This window comes from Castor canadensis, chromosome 11, assembly GCF_047511655.1.
Source record: "Castor canadensis chromosome 11, mCasCan1.hap1v2, whole genome shotgun sequence".
In the NCBI taxonomy this organism is placed as follows: Eukaryota; Metazoa; Chordata; class Mammalia; order Rodentia; family Castoridae; genus Castor; species Castor canadensis.
This window is the reverse complement of record NC_133396.1, coordinates 95,359,406-95,380,275: the sequence shown is the minus strand read 5'-3', so window position 1 is coordinate 95,380,275 and position 20,870 is coordinate 95,359,406. Positions and strand designations below refer to the sequence as shown.

The 20,870-nt window shown below is 36.3% G+C and overlaps 1 protein-coding gene across 5 annotated transcripts in view; it reads left to right on the top strand.

The window, feature by feature from the left end:
* LOC109701800 (flavin-containing monooxygenase 5-like) overlaps positions 1-18,979 on the top strand; it is a 363,647-nt gene extending 344,668 nt beyond the window's left edge. For 4 of the 5 annotated variants that reach the window (XM_074047596.1, XM_074047597.1, XM_074047598.1 and 1 more), the window contains 7 exons: positions 3,514-3,702; positions 4,519-4,681; positions 6,147-6,289; positions 7,484-7,683; positions 15,474-15,826; positions 15,957-16,029; positions 18,260-18,979. In XM_074047596.1, the coding sequence (XP_073903697.1) occupies positions 3,514-3,702; positions 4,519-4,681; positions 6,147-6,289; positions 7,484-7,683; positions 15,474-15,826; positions 15,957-16,029; positions 18,260-18,635 (1,497 nt within the window). In that variant the 3' untranslated portion in view covers positions 18,636-18,979. The remainder of the gene's footprint in view (positions 1-3,513; positions 3,703-4,518; positions 4,682-6,146; positions 6,290-7,483; positions 7,684-15,473; positions 15,827-15,956; positions 16,030-18,259) is intronic. The other variant, XM_074047600.1, reaches the window with a different exon arrangement.
* The last annotated feature ends 1,891 nt before the right edge of the window (positions 18,980-20,870 follow it).

The window sequence follows — 20,870 nt, the reverse complement described above, 5'->3', positions numbered from 1 at the left end:
TTGGTTCCTGGGTGTTTCTTCCTAGTCAGTACCCAGCCATCTCCAGAGATAACCATTATTTTCATTTCTACTACCTTTAATTACCCTTGCTGATCCTTGGAATTATAAATTATCTTCTTTGTATTGGTTATCAATTATACACATAAGATTCATTTAAATTGGGCTTATAACAGTAGTTCCTTTTGTATTTTCTGTTGATGTGTAGTAATAGTACAAAAATATGCTGGAATCCATTCATTTTCCTCTTAATGGATTTTGGGTGTTTTTTTCATAGTGTGCCTTTGTGTCTGATTTCCTTCACATATCATTTGTATATGTCAAAACCATTCATGACATGAGGCTTGTAGTAATTCATTTAAAATGTTTATTGCTGTGTAGTGTTACCTTGTATGCATATACTATAATCAATTAATTCATTCATTGTTTTGTTGATTGGCCTTTGACTTGTTGTTACTATTTGGCAATTATGGCTAGAACTACCATAAACATTCTTGCACATGTCTTTTGGTAGTTATGCACTCATTTCTGTTGTGTGCAATCCTAAAAGTAAAGTCCTGGTTCAAAGCACAGGAATATGTTTTGCATCAGTGGATATTGCCATGCAATGTTGTAAAATGAGCATATCCATTTACACATTCACCAGTAACATGTGAGAGTTCTACTTGTTCAACATACTCCCAGTATGCCAGTCGTGTAATCTGGCAGGTGGTAGTCTTGTCTCACATTTCCCTCATGGGTATAGATGATGAACGTCTTTTAGTATGCTTATTGGCCATTTGTATGTACTGTTATGATTTGTTCAACTCATTTGTCTTTCATTTGATTGTCTCTTTCTTTTTGTTTCATAGCAACTACTTTTACATTTTTGAGTCTTTTTTGTACACCCTTATTGTGACTATTTTATTACAGTAAGTGGAATGTCTTTTATCTGTCATGATGGATTAAGAAATTTGCCTTTTCTTTTTATGTCAGATAGGTTAATTATTGATTTTCAAGGAATATTTCTTTTTCTAAGTTGACAGTCTTGTTCATCATATCCTCAATTATATGTGTATAAATATATATATATATATATATGTATAGTATTTATATTATATATATTGGCAGTAGTGGGGTTTGAACTCATGGCCTCACACTTGTTACACAGGAGACACACCCCAACCCCTTTTCTGCTTTAGTTATTTTTCAAGTAGGGTCTTGCGAGTTTGCCCATGGCCAGCTTCAATCCACAATCTTCCTACCTATGACCTCCAGCATAGCTGGAACAAAGGACCATGTCAATTGATTGAGGTGGAGTGTTGCTTACTTTTGCAGGTGCTGATCTCAAATCTTGATCCCCTGGATCATCTCCTGAGTAGCTGGGATAATAGACATAAGCCACCATGCCCAGTGTATATTTTATAATGATGTTCCATTTTTATTCCTGATATTGATAATTTATGTTATGTCCCCCTTCTTTTTTCAGTAAATCTTTTTGGAGATTTATCGACTTTATTAATCTTTTAAATAAAAAAGTTAAGGTTATGTCTTTTTCTTCTATTATGCATCTAATTTGTGTTTCATTGATTTATGTTTATATCTATTATTTTCTTTCTCTACAAGTTTGCATTTATTTTGCTATTTATCTAAGTTCTGAGTCTAGGCCTTGTACAGTTGGCTTGCAGCTCTTTCCTCTTCCCTAGCGTATGCTTTTATGCTATACATTTTCCTCTAAAAATCGGTTTGTTTTATCCACAATTTAGTGTATTATCTTTTCATTATTTTTCAAAGCATTTTCTAATACTCTTGTGAAATATTCCTTGATCCAATGATCATTTTACATGTAATTCTTAATTTCTAAATAACTGGGGCATTTCTGATTATGTTTCTCTTATTAAGTTCTAATTTAATTCCACTGCTATTTGACGAACATATTCTGATTTTAGTTCTTTGAAACTTGTTTAGACTTTTCCACTATATGGCATGTTTGGGAAATATGTCATATGTACCTCAAAAGAATGTGTAGTCTAATGCCGGGCATGGTGGTACACACCTACAATCCTCTTGCTGAGGCAGGGGGGTCATGAGTTCATGGCCAGTCTGGGCTACATAGCTATACAGCAAGATTGTTTCAAACAACAAGCAAACAAACAAACAAAAAAGAATGTGTAGTCTAGAGTTATAGTGTTTATATGTTTATATATGTCTATTAAGCTAAGTTGTTTGTGCTCTTTGATTTCCTATGACCTTACCAACCTTTGTTCTAGTATTCTGTCAGTTACTTAGTAAGATGAGTTAAATTCTTCAGCTATAAATATAGGTTTGCTAATTTCTCCTTTGAATTCTGTTAATTTTTATTTTATATATTGTGAAATTGTTACTAGGTACATTTCCATTTAAGATTTTTATATCATTCTGTGGAACCTACCTTCCTACTGTTATTATCACTCTTTTATTTCTAATTTTACCATGAAATCTAATTTGTTTTCCATAATGCAGTCACTCCAGTTGCCTTTTTAGTTGGTGTTTCCATGTTCTATATGTCTTTCCATCTAACTTTGTGATCATGGTATCTCCCCTGCCAGGTAAGTATTCCATCTAACTTTGTGATTGCATCTAACACAAAGAATGCCTTGGCTTGGTATTTGGGGTTTTGTTTGTCTCAATTGGAGTGCTTGCATATAATGAGATATGACTAAATTTAGATATAATTTACTGTGCTGGCCATTTTTGTTTCATATCTTTATTATTTTTATTCTTCATTTACCTTCTTTTGGTTTTACTTTAATATATTTTATTTTCCTTTTTTCTTATATATTAATTATTTAGACAATAATAAACATGTTATTGTACTCTAGTAACTGTTATTTATAATTATCCAAAAAACATATCCCTGACTTATTATTTTCTACCTTATATTCATGTGTTTACCACTTTCTGAGGAAAGTGGGATCTTCCAATGGTTCAGCTCAATTTTCCCTTCCTATTCTTGTGTTTTCATGTGTTTGACTTCCTAAATATGTTATAAATTCCACAAAATATTATTGAAATTTTAATCAGTTAACATTTTTGTGTTGATTCCCATATTTGTGATTTTTAGCATTTCGTCCCTTATTACATTTGCATGTTGTGTTGTAGTTCATTACCATTCAGCTTGAAGGACTGCCTTTCATATTTTTCACAGCATTGGATTGCTGGCAGCAAAATTTCTCATCTTTTGTTTGTCTGAGGACATATTTATTTCACTTTCATTTTTATTTTCACTGGAAAATAAAATAAATATAATTAAATATTTTTATTTTATCATTTTTAAGGTATTCTCTTGTTTCTTACTTTTATCATTCCTAGTGATAAGACTTGTTGATTCAATGTAACTTTTTTCTTTAATAGATATGGGAGTTAGGGAGAAAAATATTTGTGGCAATAAAGGGCACTGTACTGCTTTATTTATCTCTTATTTTTCTTTAAAATATTTTATTCTGATTATCTTATAATTATAAAGTATATTGTATTAAGAAGTCCTTTCTCCTGTAGAAAAGTCCCTCAGAGAAAATGCCCAGTATTTACAAGTCTGTGACCATCAACACTTCCAAGGAGATGATGTGCTTCAGTGACTTCCCCATCCCTAGCCATTTTCCTAACTACATGCACAACTCCAGACTCATGGACTACTTTAGGATGTATGCCAAACACTTTGGCCTTCTTAATTACATTCGTTTTAAGGTAAAATATAATTGAAATATTGCAGTGTTTGTGTATGTAAATGTGCAGACATACTCAGCTGTACTCACAGGAGAGTTGGTTATACATGGCATCTTCAGCTGTGATTGTAGAGATTAGTAGTGAGCTTCCACTCTAGAAAATAATCACATATATTGAAATAATATTTTGACAATTTCACTTGAGTGCGAGGTTGGAAAATTTTCCTCATCAGTACCTATTCTGATAACACTTCATTGTGACACAGTAATAGCCCTCTCTCTTAGCCTTAAATTCAAAATGGTTGAGAACTTAAAATGATGGCAGTAGTAACTGAGCCATGTCATATTATTCATGGAACATGAACAAGGCTCATATAAACAATGTTCATTTCATTCCTACAACCCACACATATAACAACCATGCTTTATATTTACAGTGAAATATTAATTCCTCTCTGAAACTCAAAATCCAAGCCCAAGGGAAATGGACAGGCCCGTGCTAAAATATAAAAACATATGGAATATTATTTTCTTCCATATAGAAGTCTTCCTGGAAGGAAGGTATTATTACTATGGCTTCAGTCGTTACTCTGATATTTCATAGTTAAGACTCAACTGTTTCTACTTATATGGAAAATTAGGTTTTTAACAAAATACCCAAAATATCTTGAAAATGCATCTACAGCAATCTCATGCTGGTATCCAGGAATGAGAGTGGGAACTACATAAGTGTGATAACTCAGATGAGTTGCATTATTCAGATTTGTGGGGTTTGTGGGGAGGAATTAAACCTGAGCATTGTGATAGTAAGTTACCTGTGTTTGTGCCCTGTTATCAGACCAAAGTACGAAGTGTGAGGAAGCATCCAGATTTCTCTGTCAGTGGACAATGGGACATTCTTGTGGAGACTAATGGGAAACAGGAGACCTTGGTCTTTGATGGGATCTTGGTCTGCAGTGGACACCACACAGACCCCTACTTACCACTTCAGTCCTTCCCAGGTGTGTTACTAAGAATTCATTTGTAGAGAAGTACTTTCCAAATAACTTACAGAGCAAAATGGTAGAGCATGAGTCTTACTAAGTTTCAATGAAATTTCTCCAGTAACACTAAATAACAATAACTGTTTAAAATTTCTATCAATGGGACAATGTAGTCCATTGAAATACAAAAATAAGCAAAGACAATAAATTCCCCTTTTTGGTTACTATAGTTTCATACAGCTTTTTGTAAATAACAAAAATCAGACCACATTTAAATGATTCTAACTTTCATACATTCATTTGATCTCTCTCCCAAAGAAAGCAAAATTAATAAAAATAAGAGACAAATAATAAGCAAATATCTGGCAAATCCACAAATTTAGGCATCTTGAGTATGGGAAAAGCTCCTTTCTAACATTTATTTCTCATGGATTTTCATTGGTTAATAAAACTAAGTTTCCTGCTTATTGCTCCCACTGAATTTTGTGTAATAAAATGGTATCCATTTCAGAGAGGATTACTTTACTCCCCCATTTTTCCTACTAACTAAACCGTCCCCCTTTACTCCTTTCCCACTTGCTCTCTATTTCTATCAGTTGCTATCAGGAGTCAATCAGGAAATATTTAATATCTCATTCCTTTTCATGATGCCTAAGAAGCCATCATGAGAACCTCTTCGAAGATTGAGACAAAGTAAATTGAAAAGTCCTAGATGGAAACCAAGGAATTTAAATTTGGATATTGGTTGTATAATGGACTATCTGAATTGTCTATGACAGATACATACACTGACATTTATAAAATTAAAGTACTTGATCCTCTGAAAGTTAATATGCAATATAGCCTATAAATAATATATAATAATGATATAATCTATGGATTATATAATAAACTGTTACATGTTTATCAGCTTGTTTTTGACTTCCTTCCTGGTTTCAGCGACACTCTCCATAGAGAGAGACACATACAATATGTATATTTGGATAGATTTCAGGAGAGAGCAACATAAACACGCCTAAAGTGGGATGAGGCAGAACATAGATTGGAAGCTGTTTTGAAGCCTGGGTGGTAGAAGAGATTTCAAATAAAGAAAGGTCTCTACCTCCCTAGAGAAGGGCAAAACAGCACAACAACCAGTTTCTTGCTTCATCGTTCTGCCTAAGCCTGCATAGCATAATATAGAAATGAATAAAATTAGATCATAGTGCAATTGTTATGAAACTTTCATTTTGGGTAAATTCAGATACATAGATCTACTACTTAATAAGTACTTGATAAGACCAGTAATCTATATTTAGAATCTAGACTTCTAGACTTCTGAGTACAGTTCCCTTTCCTTGAGTTCTGTGAAATAGAAAATAACATTTTTAGAACTCTATGTCTCACTCTTTCAGATTATTCAGAATACAACTTTTTTCCCCTGTGTGTTGAGTAGTATGCGAAATTTCTCCTTATAATGAGAAATTCTTTTCTTTTACCACAGGCATCGAGAAATTTGAAGGTTGTTATTTCCATAGTCGAGAGTACAAAACCCCTGAGGACTTTGTAGGAAAGAGAATCATAGTGGTTGGTATTGGAAATTCTGGTGTGGATATTGCTGTGGAGGTCAGTCGTGTGGCAAAACAGGTTTGTTTGATTTCAACAACTCTACTAATGGAAATCACTGGATTTTGGGTATCATCTAGAGTATAGGTTTGGCTTGGAAGGATCAGAAAAGACAGGGAAATATATGGACCCTGCCCTCAGGTGTTTAAATTCATGCTGAGCAGAGAATAAATGAAAAATTAAATCTCTTATATTCAGAATGGGAACACACATTTCATTGGATTAGTATTAGTATTAATAAAACAAGATGTTAGATAATTAATCTGACTTTTCTTGTTCCCACAAAAGTAACTGGGTCCTAAAATAGACTGAATAGTGATAAAGACAAGAAGTTGGGAGTTTCTCTGGGATCAGTACATTTTGGTTGTAGAATTAGTAGAGTAGAATTGTTGACAATGATAAACACATGATCCTATTAATTAAAAGTATTGGTGGGGGAAAAATAGAAGGAAATAGCAACTTCTTCTGTTTAGACACATTTCATTTAGTATAAAAGCAAGTTATCCATAAGCCTCGTCGCTGAAGTTAGAAATAGCTTAATCAGCAATCTTTCCTCACTGGAAAATTAATAATATTCTGAGTTCAGAGGTATGGGATAGCTTTTTCATTAAGGATTGTTTGAGCACATTTAATAAAGCCTTAATTAATGGATATTCTGACATACTAGAATGTTCAGATGTCCTGACTATCTACTTATTTATGTTTCTTTGTTATCGTTTATCATTATTTTTAGGAGAAAGTATTACTAAGATATTTACAAAGGATTTGCTTATAAAAGTATTTTAATAAACGTTTAAAAATGCTTTTTCCTGAGTTCCCATCTAAGTTGTCTTTACAGATTTGACAAGTAAGAATTAAGACTCAACATAGTGGCCTTGAGAATGAAGTATAAATTCAAACTGTTATTTATATATGATGCACAGCTATGTCAATATCCAAGAATATTTTTAAATAGCACTTCAGAGACAGAGATTAGTGAACAAAGTTTTCTGTTTTTTCTTTCATAAATTTGCTGTTATAGAAACAGTCTTTTTCTGTAAGTCAGTAATCAGCTCTAGCAAAGAACAGCATGGTGACCACTGCATGGTATTTTACCTTCTGTTCCTTTGTAGTCAACACCCTTAAAATGGGCAATAGATAAAGTATGAATAAAATAATATCATGTAAAATTTCTTTCTCCCCTCTGCCAACTTGCTCTATTTCTGTCTCCTTCAGGTGTTCCTCAGCACAAGACGAGGATCATGGATTTTACACCGTGTATGGGATAATGGGTATCCCATGGATAGTTCATTTTTCACTCGGTTCAATAGCTTTCTCCAGAAAATATTAACTACAACTCCAGTAAATAACTATCTAGAGAAGACTCTGAACTCAAGATTCAATCATGCACACTATGGCCTGCAGCCAAAGCACAGGTGATAACTATGTACAACTGCTACACTCTGTGTAGTTGTAAAATGGAATCTGCCTTAAAGACAACTGAGCTTCTAGCAATCAGAATGCATTTTGCTTAATCACATACATTCATTAATATAAAGCACTTTTATAACATACATAACATATATTCTATCACATGAATGTGAGTTTGCTTTTTGACAATCTCATTCATTCAGCAATCATTTAAAATTTGATTGTCATATGCCAATCAAATCAACAACACACACAAAATACTACACTGCCCCTCCCTTCAACCAGGCTTCAAGTTTAGAGGGCAGAGAAAGGCATGAAATGTCTTTATAGCAAGGCAGTGTACTATGACAGATATCAGGGTGGGGTACACAGAGTCATATGGTCAATTTAGTTGAGATCAAGGGAAAAAATGTCAGAGAAGGGGAGAGCTCTAAGTTCTCCTTTCTCTGCAAGAGTACCACTGTGACTCTAGGTCTTATGCCCTGGTGATTTCTTGGTTCAGAAATCATCTGCAGCTTCTGGTAAAAAGACAAAAGTAGATTTAGTAATAAGAAAAGAGAAAAACAGAATGAAGACATGGTATCTAAACAAGTAAAGTGCCCTAGAATTCATTTATTGGAAATGTAATCCCCAGAGTCACATGTTAATGGTATTAGAGGTGGTGTCTTTGGGAAGTAAGTAGGATTAGAACATGTCTTGAAGGTGTGGCTCCCATGATGGCTTAGTGGTTTTATAAGAGAAGGGAGAGAGAACTGAATTAGCAGTCTTACTCTGTCTTACCATGTGATGCCCTGTGCCACTTTGGACTCTGTAGTATCCCCACCAGCAAGAAAGCCCTCACCAGATGTGGCCCCTTGACCTTGGATCTCCAGAACTGTGAGCTGAATAAATAAATCATAGTTCTTTATAAATCACTCAGTCTCAGATATTCTTATAGCAATAGAAAACAGACTAAGACAAAAATAACACTTTTGTTATGTGAGTATTTAGTTGTCTCTAAAGGCAATTTTGACAAAGTAATTCCTCAAACGTTTCAGCAAATGAGACAATGGAATGTGGCATTTTCTAACTCATTCACTAGAAATATTTAATGATCTTGTGCCATGCTGTAGATGCAGAACAACATTGCATTTTATAGAGGAAGATGAATGAATAAAGAAATTACAGAAAGTAATAAGACCTACTAAGGAAATGAGTGAAATATAATGATAGAATATCTGCCAATGGGGCCAGGCAGCCAATCTGATAGAATGATCAAGAAGGCAATTCTGAAAAATGATGTTTAAGCAAAGACTTAAAGGACAAGAAGGAGTGCCATGAAAAGAACCAGGAGAAAAGATCTAAACAGAAGGATTGGCAAGTACAAAGTACTTGAGCTAAGAAGGAGGTTGGTACAAACTGAGGCACAGAAAGAAACCCAGAGGATCAGAATCAAGTCTGAGAGGATTAAAGAGAGGCAGAAGCCCAAACACATATTGAAATCTTTGATTTCATTTCCTGGTGATTAGTACAACTCAGAACTTTAATATAAAATGGGAAATGATTAAGAATTTTAATCATAGGAGAGTCATGACTTAATGCACATTTTTAAAGGATCATAGAGGCTGCCATGTGGGGGAAAAACCCTGAAGATTAGGGTTTTGTGATCAAAAGGAAAACAAGTATCCTAGGAAAATGATCAAATTTATTTGGATTAGTACAGTAGAAGTGGAGAAAACAAAGTAGAAAGATAGAATGTACTCTAAGGATGAAATTTATGGTTCTTGTTTATGGGTTGAATATGCAAAAGAAATAAAATATGGAAAAGATCTAGACCTTCCAGGGTTTTTACTTGAACATTTGAGTTGGAAAGTGGGTCATTTGCTATGGTGGAGAAAGGAGCAATCCTGAGGAAGAATAGCTTTGGAGGTGAAAGCAGAGAGTTCTATTTGGTTATATTGTTTGATATACTTATGAGGCAGTCTGGTAAAGATAAATTACAAGTCTGGAACTTGAAAGAGAGGTCTGAGCTAAGGCTACAAATCAGAAAGAATAAAACTCATTGTACTAAATAACCTCATGACTTCATTAGGTTTACTCAAACACAATCTCATGACTAAGTCAAATCATTAAAATACTTGATAATGAGGAAAGGAGAAAGGAAGATTCTGGAAGCAGAACAACATGTATATGATCCTCTTTCCCTTCAACTCAAACTACATCTCTTCTATCTTTGTCCCCAAGTCTGACAGTTACTGGAGCTGAAGGACTAAAGGGTCCATTAAGGCTTTGTGCTCTATGCAAGTCTTTCCTCTCCCTGGGTCAGACAAATGCCTGGAGACCCGCTCCAGGAATCTATAAGGTGAGACCATAGAAGATCCTGGGAAGAGCTTGGTTTAGAACTCTGGGGAAAGTCAACATCAGCTCTTTATGAAGAGTGTTTAGCCTACCACAAATGAGTTGAGAAAAAGATAAATGAGTAGACTGAGCCTGTATGAGGACATGAGAAGCCTGAGAGGGAGAGGACATATAGGCTTTCTCCAGCTACCTCAGCAAGAGAAGCACTGCTTGTTATTTTTTGCATCTTGGTCCAGAGAACAAGTCTACTTCACCTTGTATCACCTCTAGAACAGCCAGCATGTAAGACCTCCTATAGCCAAGTGACAAGTCCCCAGGAACTGTCAAAGAAAAATACAATTTCTATGGAACTAATAAGAATAGAAGGAGAAGAAGAGTCAGAAAATCAGAACATACCCCTAGGGAAGTAGAAGGGAAAGAGATTTCAGCTTGCACAAAAATATGAAGCGATCTTAAGGAGATAAATATGACACAAAATGTTCTTTGGAACTTCAAAGTGTCATCTCCCAATCCAAAAACAACAGTAAATAGATTGGAGGAAAATGCTTACTAGAAAGATAAGAAGAAATGGGAACAGATGGAGGAGACATAATATTAAATAAATGACCGAAGAATTTTCAGATTAAAAAGGGACCACTGAATTCCAGGGTAGACTATCAAAACACACACACAAATAAGCACACTCACTCACAGATACCCTTATATATGGTTCCTCAGTTTCCCCACTTTTTTCTCTGCCATCACTAAGAAATATTGGCAGCTGCATGTTTTCTTCCATGCAGGCATAAGCCTGAGCCTCTGCCTTGAATGTTCCCAGGCACTTATAAAGGTGTTAAGGTTGTTGCCCAAAACACTGAAAGAAACTAGTCCCAGCCCTAAGCCAAATGTGACTTTCTCACCAGGGACATACTTAGACAGAACATTATTTTGTTATCTACCACTGGGGTGCATTACAGAATCCTGGTAACTTCCTCTAATCAACGTTTTAAACAGATGACCCTGGATTTAGTACTTTGTTTTTTAAAATTCCCATCTTGGAACAGTTTACTCCAGTCTTAGCTTCAGCCAAGCAAAACACCTTAGGTAAATTCCATGAATATGCTTCCACTCAGAAAGAACAAGATACCAGAACAAAAAATTAACTAAACTTTCATGGAATTTCCTTGCAACACTGGAACATAAAATGCAGTGCAATAAAATACTCAGATTCAGAGAGAAAATGCCTTCGACCTGAAAATCCTGAATCCTGAGAAGATGGCTCATTTGTAGTAAGAAAAGAAAGTTATTTGTTAGTATGTCCTCCATAAAAAAGTCAGAACCGGTACTTCTGACTTCTATCTGAGGATAAGAGAAAAAGCAGAGAGATAGATATAAATATCTACCTGTAATTGAGACCATGCAACAGTAGATAGGGAAGGAAAGAAAGCACACAAACAAGCAAGCAAGAAAGAAACAAAAGAGGGAAGGAAGAAAGAGAGTGACAGATCCCATCTGGGACTGTGTAATCTAAGTGCTAGATAAAGACTTTTTACACAGAAGGGATATAGGTAGCATAAGGGAAATAGTGATAAATGTCCTACTTCATGTCATAAACTCTAGGAGTGATGAGGGAAGAAACGAGAGCAGATGAGGTTCATGACTTAGAGCTATACTTTAGAAAATTAATATATTTAGTATAATAAAAGACAGAGGCCAGAGATTTCTCTTAGTTAATATAAGCTTTTGTAGTGTTAGAACTTTTTGAATATTATAGAACCAACCCACTTTTTAAATTGTGTGTATTACATTTTTTCTAGTCACATTTTCCCATTGACTTAGCTTGAGTTGCTATTTTAATATGCAAAAGACTGAAAATTTTCAAAATTCGTATATGTTCATCTTTTATAATTTCTGAATTTCTAGGCTAGATTAAAATCTTCCCTGCTCAAGATTATAAAATTAGTCTCTCAGACTTACTTGAAAGATTTGGACTTAATTTTTTTTGTTAGCGGCCAACAATAAGATACGACAGTCAGCATCTGACTTTCTATATTAATTATAATCTCTTTACCCTCAGACTAAGTCCAAACTCTATGACTCCACATTTTTACTCTCCATTCTTTCTTACAAAGTTCTTTAATTCAAACTTAGCACCACACATTTTTCTATTTTCAGTTGTGGGTCATTTAATGACAGCAATATTTTCTGAGAAATTCATTGTTACAGGATTTTGTTACTGTGCACACATCGTAAAGTATACTTATATGAAAGCTGCATAGAATAGGTCACACACTATGTGGGATATTGATGAAATCAAGAGACAAGGTAAACACAAGAAGTTTGACCTGGCTAATAGCATAACGTGGCATATTGTTTTAAAGTAGATTTTTTCTTTATAATTAGAACTCTAAAATAATAATAAATGTAAAAGTAAAAGAAATGTATACAAGATTGCTATTTATTATTGTTGTCAACAAGTTAAGTACTGTGCATAATTGTATGTGTTAGACCTTTATCTGACTAGCACTGCTGTAGTTTTGTCTTACACCAGCAGCACCATAAATAGTTGAGTAATGAGTTACATTAGGTTGACTATGAAGTTGCTAGGAGATAGCACACTTTCAGCTCCATTATCATCTTATAAGACCACTGTCATCTATGTAGTCCATCAATGCATGAAACATCTTCATGTGCTACATGACTATATTCTTAGTTTTCCCGTATCTGTTTTCTTGTCCACTTTTTCTCTGTACCTTATTTTAATCCAAATCTTACGTCTTTATGGCAGATTCTCCCAGTTGTTCATCTTCCAGTTGTTTTTCCTTAAACATAGGAGTGTCTGAACATGGGGGTCATATACCTGGTTCATTCCAATAAGAGTAAATGGAATCCCACTGAATGGAGTTCTGGGAAGGCTAATTAATGTTTGCCTAGAAGAAGTGCTGTACTCAGTAAACATATCTTTGCCCTCTTTTTTGTTCTTCCTTTCTAGAACATGGTTTCAATACCTGAGGTAGACAACAATTTAGCCATTTAACAAATATTTTAGTGGGTAATTGTGTCAATTACTTATGGCTAATTCTGCCACAAATATATTCTACATCTAACTTGGACACTGATTTTCATTTATAAATAATACTAATTTGGTAAGAAGTGTGGTAGAAGAAAGGCAAATAGTCTATGACTTATTTCCAAACTAAAGTCATAGTCATACACCATTTTCCTTCAATTCTAAGAAGTGTAAATATATTAGTTCTAAAACAAATAAATATATTGTATAGCAGGTAAGATATACACATGCTTTCAAGACAAAATATGAGACTTGAAGAAAGGCAGAACTGAGGTAGCCACTAAGCATTCAGGGTACAAAATACTGTGCCATAAGAGGCAGCACAGATTTAAGAGAAAATGAAAATTTCTAGCTTCAATTCCTTCATATATGCATTGCTTTTTTTTTTCTTTTATTCATATGTGCATACAATGTTTGGGTCATTTCTCCCCCCTTCCCTCACCCCCTCCCTTACCTACCCAGCCCCCTCTCTCTCCTCCCCACCCCCTTGCTACCAGGCAGAAACTATTTTGCCCTTATCTCTAATTTTGTTGAAGAGAGAGTATAAGCAATAATAGGAAGGACCAAGGGTTTTTGCTAGTTGAGATAAGGATAGCGATACAGGGAGTTGACTCGCATTGCTTTCCTGTACATGTGTGTTACCTTCTAAATTAATTCTTATCGAACTAACTTTTTCTGTAGTTCCTGGTCCCCCTCTCCTATTGGCTTCTGTCACTTTAAAGTATCTGCATTAGTTCTCTGCATTGAGGGCCACAAATGCTATCTAGTTTTTTGGGTGTCTTACCTATCCTCATACGTCCCTTGTGTGCTCTTGGTTTATCATGTGATCAAAGTCCAATCCCCTTGTTGTGTTTACCCTTAATCTAATGTCTGCATATGAGGGAGAACATATGATTTTTGGTCTTTTTTTTTCTTTTATTATTCATATGTGCATACAAGGCTTGGGTCATTTCTGCCCCCTGCCCCCACCCCCTCCCTTACCACCCACTCCGCCCCCTCCCTCTCCCCCCCACCCCCTCAATACCCAGCAGAAACTATTTTGCCCTTATTTCTAATTTTGTTGTAGAGAGAGTATAAGCAATAATAGGAAGGAACAAGGGTTTTGCTGGTTGAGATAAGGATAGCTATACAGGGCATTGACTCACATTGATTTCCTGTGCGTGTGTGTTATCTTCTAGGTTAATTCTTTTTGATCTAACCTTTTCTCTAGTTCCTGGTCCCCCTTTTCCTATTGGCCTCAGTTGCTTTTACGGTATTTGCTTTATTTTCTCTGCGTTAAGGGCAACAAATGCTAGTTAATTTTTTAGGTGTTTTACCTATCCTCACCCCTCCCTTGTGTGCTCTCGCTTTTATCATGTGCTCATAGTCCAATCCCATTGTTGTGTTTGCCCTTGATCTAATGTCCACATATGAGGGAGAACATACGATTTTTGGTCTTTGGGGCCAGGCTAACCTCGCTCAGAATGATGTTCTCCACTTCTATCCATTTACTTGTGAATGATAAGATTTTGTTCTTCTTCATGACTGAGTAAAATTCCATTGTGTATAAATACCACATTTCCTTAATCCATTCGTCAGTGGTGGGGCATCTTGGCTGTTTCCATAACTTGGCTATTGTGAATAGTGCTGCAATAAACATGGGTGTGCAGGTGCCTCTGGAGTAACCTGAGTCACATATGACAGATCTATGTTTAGATTTTTAAGAAGCTTCCAAATTTTTTTCCATAGTGGTTGTACTAGTTTGCATTCCCACCAGCAGTGTAAAAGGGTTCCTTTTTCCCCACATCCTCACCAACACATGTTGTTAGTGGTGTTGCTAATGATGGCTCTTCTAACAGGGGTGAGGTAGAATCTTAGTGTGGTTTTAATTTGCATTTCCTTTATGGCTAGAGATGGTGAGCATTTTTTCATGTGCTTTTTGGCCATTTGAATTTCTTCTTTTGAGAAAGTTCCGTTTAGTTCACTTGCCCATTTCTTTATTGGTTCATTAATTTTGGGTGAGTTTAGTTTTTTGAGTTCCCTATATATTCTGGTTATCAGTCCTTTGTCTAATGTGTAGCTGGCAAATATTTTCTCCCACTCTGTAGGTGGTCTCTTCAGTTCAGAGACCATTTCTTTTGTTGAGCAGAAGCTTTTTAGTTTTATGAAGTACCATTTATCTATGCTATCTCTTAGTTGCTGAGCTGCTGGGGTTCCATTGAGAAAGTCCTTGCCTATACATATTAGTTCCAGAGTATTTCCTACTCTTTCCTGTACCAACTTTAGAATTTGTGGTCTGATATTAAGATCCTTGATCCATTTTGAGTTAATATTGGTGTATGGTGATATACTTGGATCTAGTTTCAGTTTTTTATGCATTGCTTTCTTTTTGTATATATGCCTGCTTAAGGCTTTTATTTTTATGTGCAGACCTCTAAGTCAGCATCCAACTGTCAGTGATGACCTACCAAATCATATCATTTCTGGAAGAGTTCAAGTGAAGCCCAATGTAAAGGAGTTTACAGAAACAGATGCCATTTTTGATGATGGCACTGTAGAAGAGAATATTGATGTTGTCATCTTTGCAACAGGATACAGTTTTTCCTTTCCTTTCCTCAATGGTCTGATTGAAGTGACTAATAATGAAGTATCACTGTACAAATTGATGTTTCCTCCCAGCTTGGAGAAACCAACATTGGCTGTAATTGGGCTCATCCAGCCACTGGGCATTGTACTGCCTATTGCAGAACTCCAGTCTCGCTGGGCTGTACGGGTGTTCAAAGGTATGTGAATAAAGGCTGGAGAAAGGAATAACAGCTCACCTAAAGTTTTGATGCTAGTTTTCTCCTTTCAGCAAAAATATACTTCTCTTATTGCTACAAATCCTGAGAGATTCTGGGTTTTTCCTTCTAGGGCTGTGCAAATTACCCTCAGTGAAGAACATGATGGCAGACATTGCCCAAAGGAAAACGGCTATGGACAAACGGTAAATTTAAAAAATAACAGTAATAATTAGTTGGGGACATTCATGGGGATCATGGAGTTCCTAATAATGGGATTCTAAGTCCATGTCTTATCTCACTCAATCATATTTTTCTCAGTTTCCTACACTATGTTGTCCTTTAGCATGAACAAAATATGAACCTCAGTTCTGCAGTGAATAAGCACATATTTATTCTTTTTTATGCATTTGTATTTTTATTAGCATCTATTATTTGAACAGGGATTTCATTGTGACACTTACATTATGCTACAATGCATATTAATTAGATCCAACCCCTTCATCATTCTTCCTTATCCCTTCTCCTCTCTTCTTGGAACAAGTTCAAGGTTCTATTTTTCAATTTTTATACATGTATAAAAATTACCCCAGCCACATTAGCCCTACTTTACCATCTCCATTTGCTCATATTAAATCTGAAATGATGCTGTCTTCCTCAATCTCAGATATTAATGGTGTTTCTTCCAGGACCTCACCATAATTTAGGAAACTTACCTGATTCTCTGAATGTGGAAATAGTATCTGATTTTCATCACAATTATGTTCCTCACTGGCTTGCTTGTGGCATGTGCACTTTTAAGTATCCTTAAAATGTGGAAGCTTTTAGCTACCTTATTTTGAGAAGGGTATAGGAATCTTTGCTTAGGACAGGGCTTGGGTTGAGACAATATTGGGGTTCAGACTTCCTATGAACCCCCCAAGTAACTTCCCTCTGAAGTCTTAACATGTGTTTCTGAACTCCTTCAGCCCAGACTTCTATTTCAAAGGCAGTGTGAAACCTCTTCTCCTCTCTTGTTGCATCAAAGACATGAGTTTTATTATCCTCCATGAACCCTGAAATAAAAGCTAGAAAAGGAGGTACGTTGAAAGTAAGATATTTCTTTGGTCATGTATTGAAAACTGTCTTAGACAAGGGAACACAACAGAAAAAGCTTGGCTACCTTTGTGGACTATGGAGGAAAAGAATAGTAGGCAGAAAATGTACAAAATAATAATGTAATAAATGCTTTTGTTACTTTATTTTAGCAATCTATAGACTTTCATATAAAGAAATGAAATTCATTCCCACTAGTTGCTCTGCTTCCCCTCCCCTAGCTAACACACACTCTATAAGCAGTTTTACAAATTTTGGAAAAGCACTTGCTGTAAAAGCATTCAAGTATCATTCTATCAATACTTGAAAGAAGTAAATATCTGATTCACTCATCAAAACTTTATTTGTATTAACTATGACAGGCATATTGCTAAGCATTTCCAATATGATTATTCACAGAGCAAAGGTGAGCAATATAAAATGGCAGCACCACTGTTCTTATGTAACTGAACCTGAAGCATTCTTTTCTACTCAGCTATGAGAGGTACAAACCCAACATTGTGGAAAGTTCCCACCACGTGGAACAAACATTCAGTTCATGAAGCAGGGATGCTGACTCTCAAACAGCTCTAAGATAACACTATATGTACATTCTCACATCAGAAAGACGCCCTGCTGTTGCTCCGTGTTGAATGGCCGTGCACAGGGCTGTTGCCATCCTATAAAATGTATTTGTGGACAATAGAAAATGTCTTTTCTTCCTCAAAATACTTTGTTTTCAAATTCTGAAAATAAAAACTCATAACATTAAACATCAAATTCACAGTATCTACATTGTGTCTGAGACCACTTGGGATAAACAGTTGTTGGAAATGCGCAATGCACTGCATGCTCAGAGCTGTAGCATTAGACAAAAGAGATCTACCCAGCACCTGCCATTCCCTGCAGTACTACAGAGTCACTTTACTCTGTAAAGGAGGCAGCATTCATCAGACCCTTACTGCAGTATAGCCACTGAGCTCCCCAGGCCAGGTTATCAGTAACTACCTGATTATACATCCCCTAGTTGACTGCAAACACACAGAGGAGCTGGAAGTTAAAGAGTTTTCCATACTAGCTATACAAAAAATAGGTAAGTATTTAACTGGACCATAATTGTCCATTGAAAAAGGGAATGCCTTAAAGGACAGGGATGATTTTGAGCACCAATCTATAGCTCAGTCACGCTGGTACATTAAGAAATGAAGGGGCAGTGAACATGGAAAATGGGTTCTGTATTTACACTGCCATTCAACAGCTGAGTAGTTTCTTAAGTGGAAAAGTTCTGGGATGCTGTAAGTCTCTGCCCTGCTCCCTCTGCCGGCGCCTGTGAGGCTTTACGTCCCTTCCCTTGCGTTTCAGTTATGTGAAGACAGCCCGGCACACAATCCAAGTGGATCACATTGAGTACATGGATGAGATCGCCACCTTGATGGGGGTGAAGCCCAACCTGCTGCTTCTCTTTCTTTCTGATCCAAAGCTGGCCGCGGAGGTTTTCTTTGGCCCATGTACCCCATACCAGTACCGTTTGCAGGGACCAGGGAAGTGGGATGGGGCACGGAAAGCCATCCTAACGCAGAGAGAGCGGATCATGAAGCCCCTGAGGACTCGCATTACCAGTGAGGACAGTCGCTCGGCCTCATGGCTCCCTCGGATAAAGATAACACCATTTGGACTGGCATTTCTGGCTGCTGGCTTAGCATACTTCAGATATATTCACCATAGCAAATGGAAATGAATAAATGAACACTGAGTGAGGGAAAGCATTTTTTCCTGTCCATCCTGGATTATTACAAAGCCTGTATCTAGTCAATAGCATATGTCAATAATCTTTAGCATTACTGTAACTTCTATAGAAAATACTTAGATGTGCTTTACGAGTATATATAATATAAATATGTATATGTATATATATATTACTTTCAATGGGTGTACAGCAACATCTATAAAACATTTAGAATTCATAAAAAACTTGTGATTGAATACAACTCTGTTTAACCTTTAAGAGTGTTTTTGGAACACCCAAATTTATTTCATGACACTAGTTAACCCTTAAAGGAACTTATAAATAAAATTTTGCTTTTCCCCTTGTTGGTTATATTTTCTACTTTATTCTTTCTTTAAGCAATTCTATCAGATTCTCATTCATGCATGAAGGCTTTATTTTATACCATAGAATTTAAAAGCAATTTAATATATGTTTAATATAACAATTAAAATTTTTATATTTTAACTTATTAGAAATAATGACAATTTAAATTGTTTGCAAACAATTGTTTTGAAGAAACAACTAAAGAACAAAGTATAACACATTTCAGAGTTTCCAATGAATTCCTCTGAATGTCATCAGTCAGCTGCCTGGGATCCTTTTGATCTATTTGCATAGGAATATAGGTAGGCAAGGGGAAGATCTGGTGCTGACAACCCCAGGACCTTGGGTGCCCAAAGTCTAGGAGCTGGACTGGCAGACCCAGAGCTGACAGGTCCAAATTCTGAGAACTAGTGACATGTTGCTTCATGCTTTAGAAGGCAGAGACTTACGGCTCTAGGCACTCAGGTTGGAAGCTTATTGCGCTGGAGTTTAACCAGCTGTGGCCTCAGCACTGGGTAGCTTTTGTAATCCTCAGCTTCCAGAGGTATTGAGTGGTGGCAGCAAGCAGTACAAACAGCAGCAGGTGGCACTTTTTAGTGTTTACAGCTTTTGCACAGGCCTCAGGTGCTGGGACCTTTAGCCCGATAGCATCGAGTGTTACAGATCTCGGGCTTGGGGTGTTGGGATTCTTAGCCCGGAAGGCAACAAGTGTTTTAGCTTTTCACAGTTCTTGTTGTTTCTCCCCGCTGCTCCCCATTATTTCTGCTCTGGCTACTCTCTGGAACTCTTCTTGTTGCTTTTGCCACTTAGCTTATTTAAAGGAAAAATAAACATTAAAAGGGGTGCTTATCATTAGCATTAATGGTGCTTTAACAGTGTTTAATAGTGCTCAAAGAATGCTTAACTCCCCTGGGAGTGACAGGTCTCTTTATTATGTCTTAAAAGCTTCCAATATTTAGAAATAAGCAATTCACTACACTGTCCAAAGACTAAAACTATGTTGATACCCAAATAACAAACATGATTACAAGCTGGCTGTCTAGTCACTTTGCCTGGCTTTGTGACCAGCTGTCTTCTTTGATAATAGGATGGTAGCTTCCTCAGTGTTGTCATTTGGCAAGTGCCAGACGGGTTCTCTGGCCTAATTCCCCTCTCCCTCCACTGACTGTAAAATTCTTCTATGATTCAGCCTCTGCTATTTTTCCAATGAGTGTTCTCCCTGTCACCCTGTAAAAATTCAAACCCCCATGGAGTGAGCATGTGGAAACTGAGTGAGGTGAGCAATGTGGACCTAACACCCTGTGCAGCTGAGTCATTAACAAGAAACATCAGAGATCTGGGTATGGTGGCTTACACTATAATCCAAGCTATTCAGGAGAAAGAGAATATGAGGATCACAGTTCAACCTCAGCCCAGGAAAAAAGTTGTCCAGACCCCATCTCAATAAGGTGGATATGGTGGCATGCACCTGTGATCCCAGGTACATGGGAGGCATAGGTAGTATGAGTGCAGTCTGAGGCCAACCCTGGGAAAAAACAAAATAACTAAAGCAAAAAGGGCTGGGGCATGTCTCAAGTGGTAGAGTGCTTGCTGAGCAAAAAGAAGCTCCTGAGTTCAAACCCAAGTATGACAAAAAAGACGAATATGGTGAATAAGGAGGAGAAGGAGAAGAAACATCAGTAAAATATCCTAAAATCATCACAAAGAAACTTCAATATTTATGAAAGTCTCTTGAAGATAAGCTTGAAATTTATTTATTACACTCAAGACAAAAAGGTCCACATCTTTCTCAGGAGCTTAAATAATGTGCAAATTTCTCTGTCCCACAGGGTCTATGTTACTACTTCAGAATGACAACAAAATCTCTGTATGTGACCATAT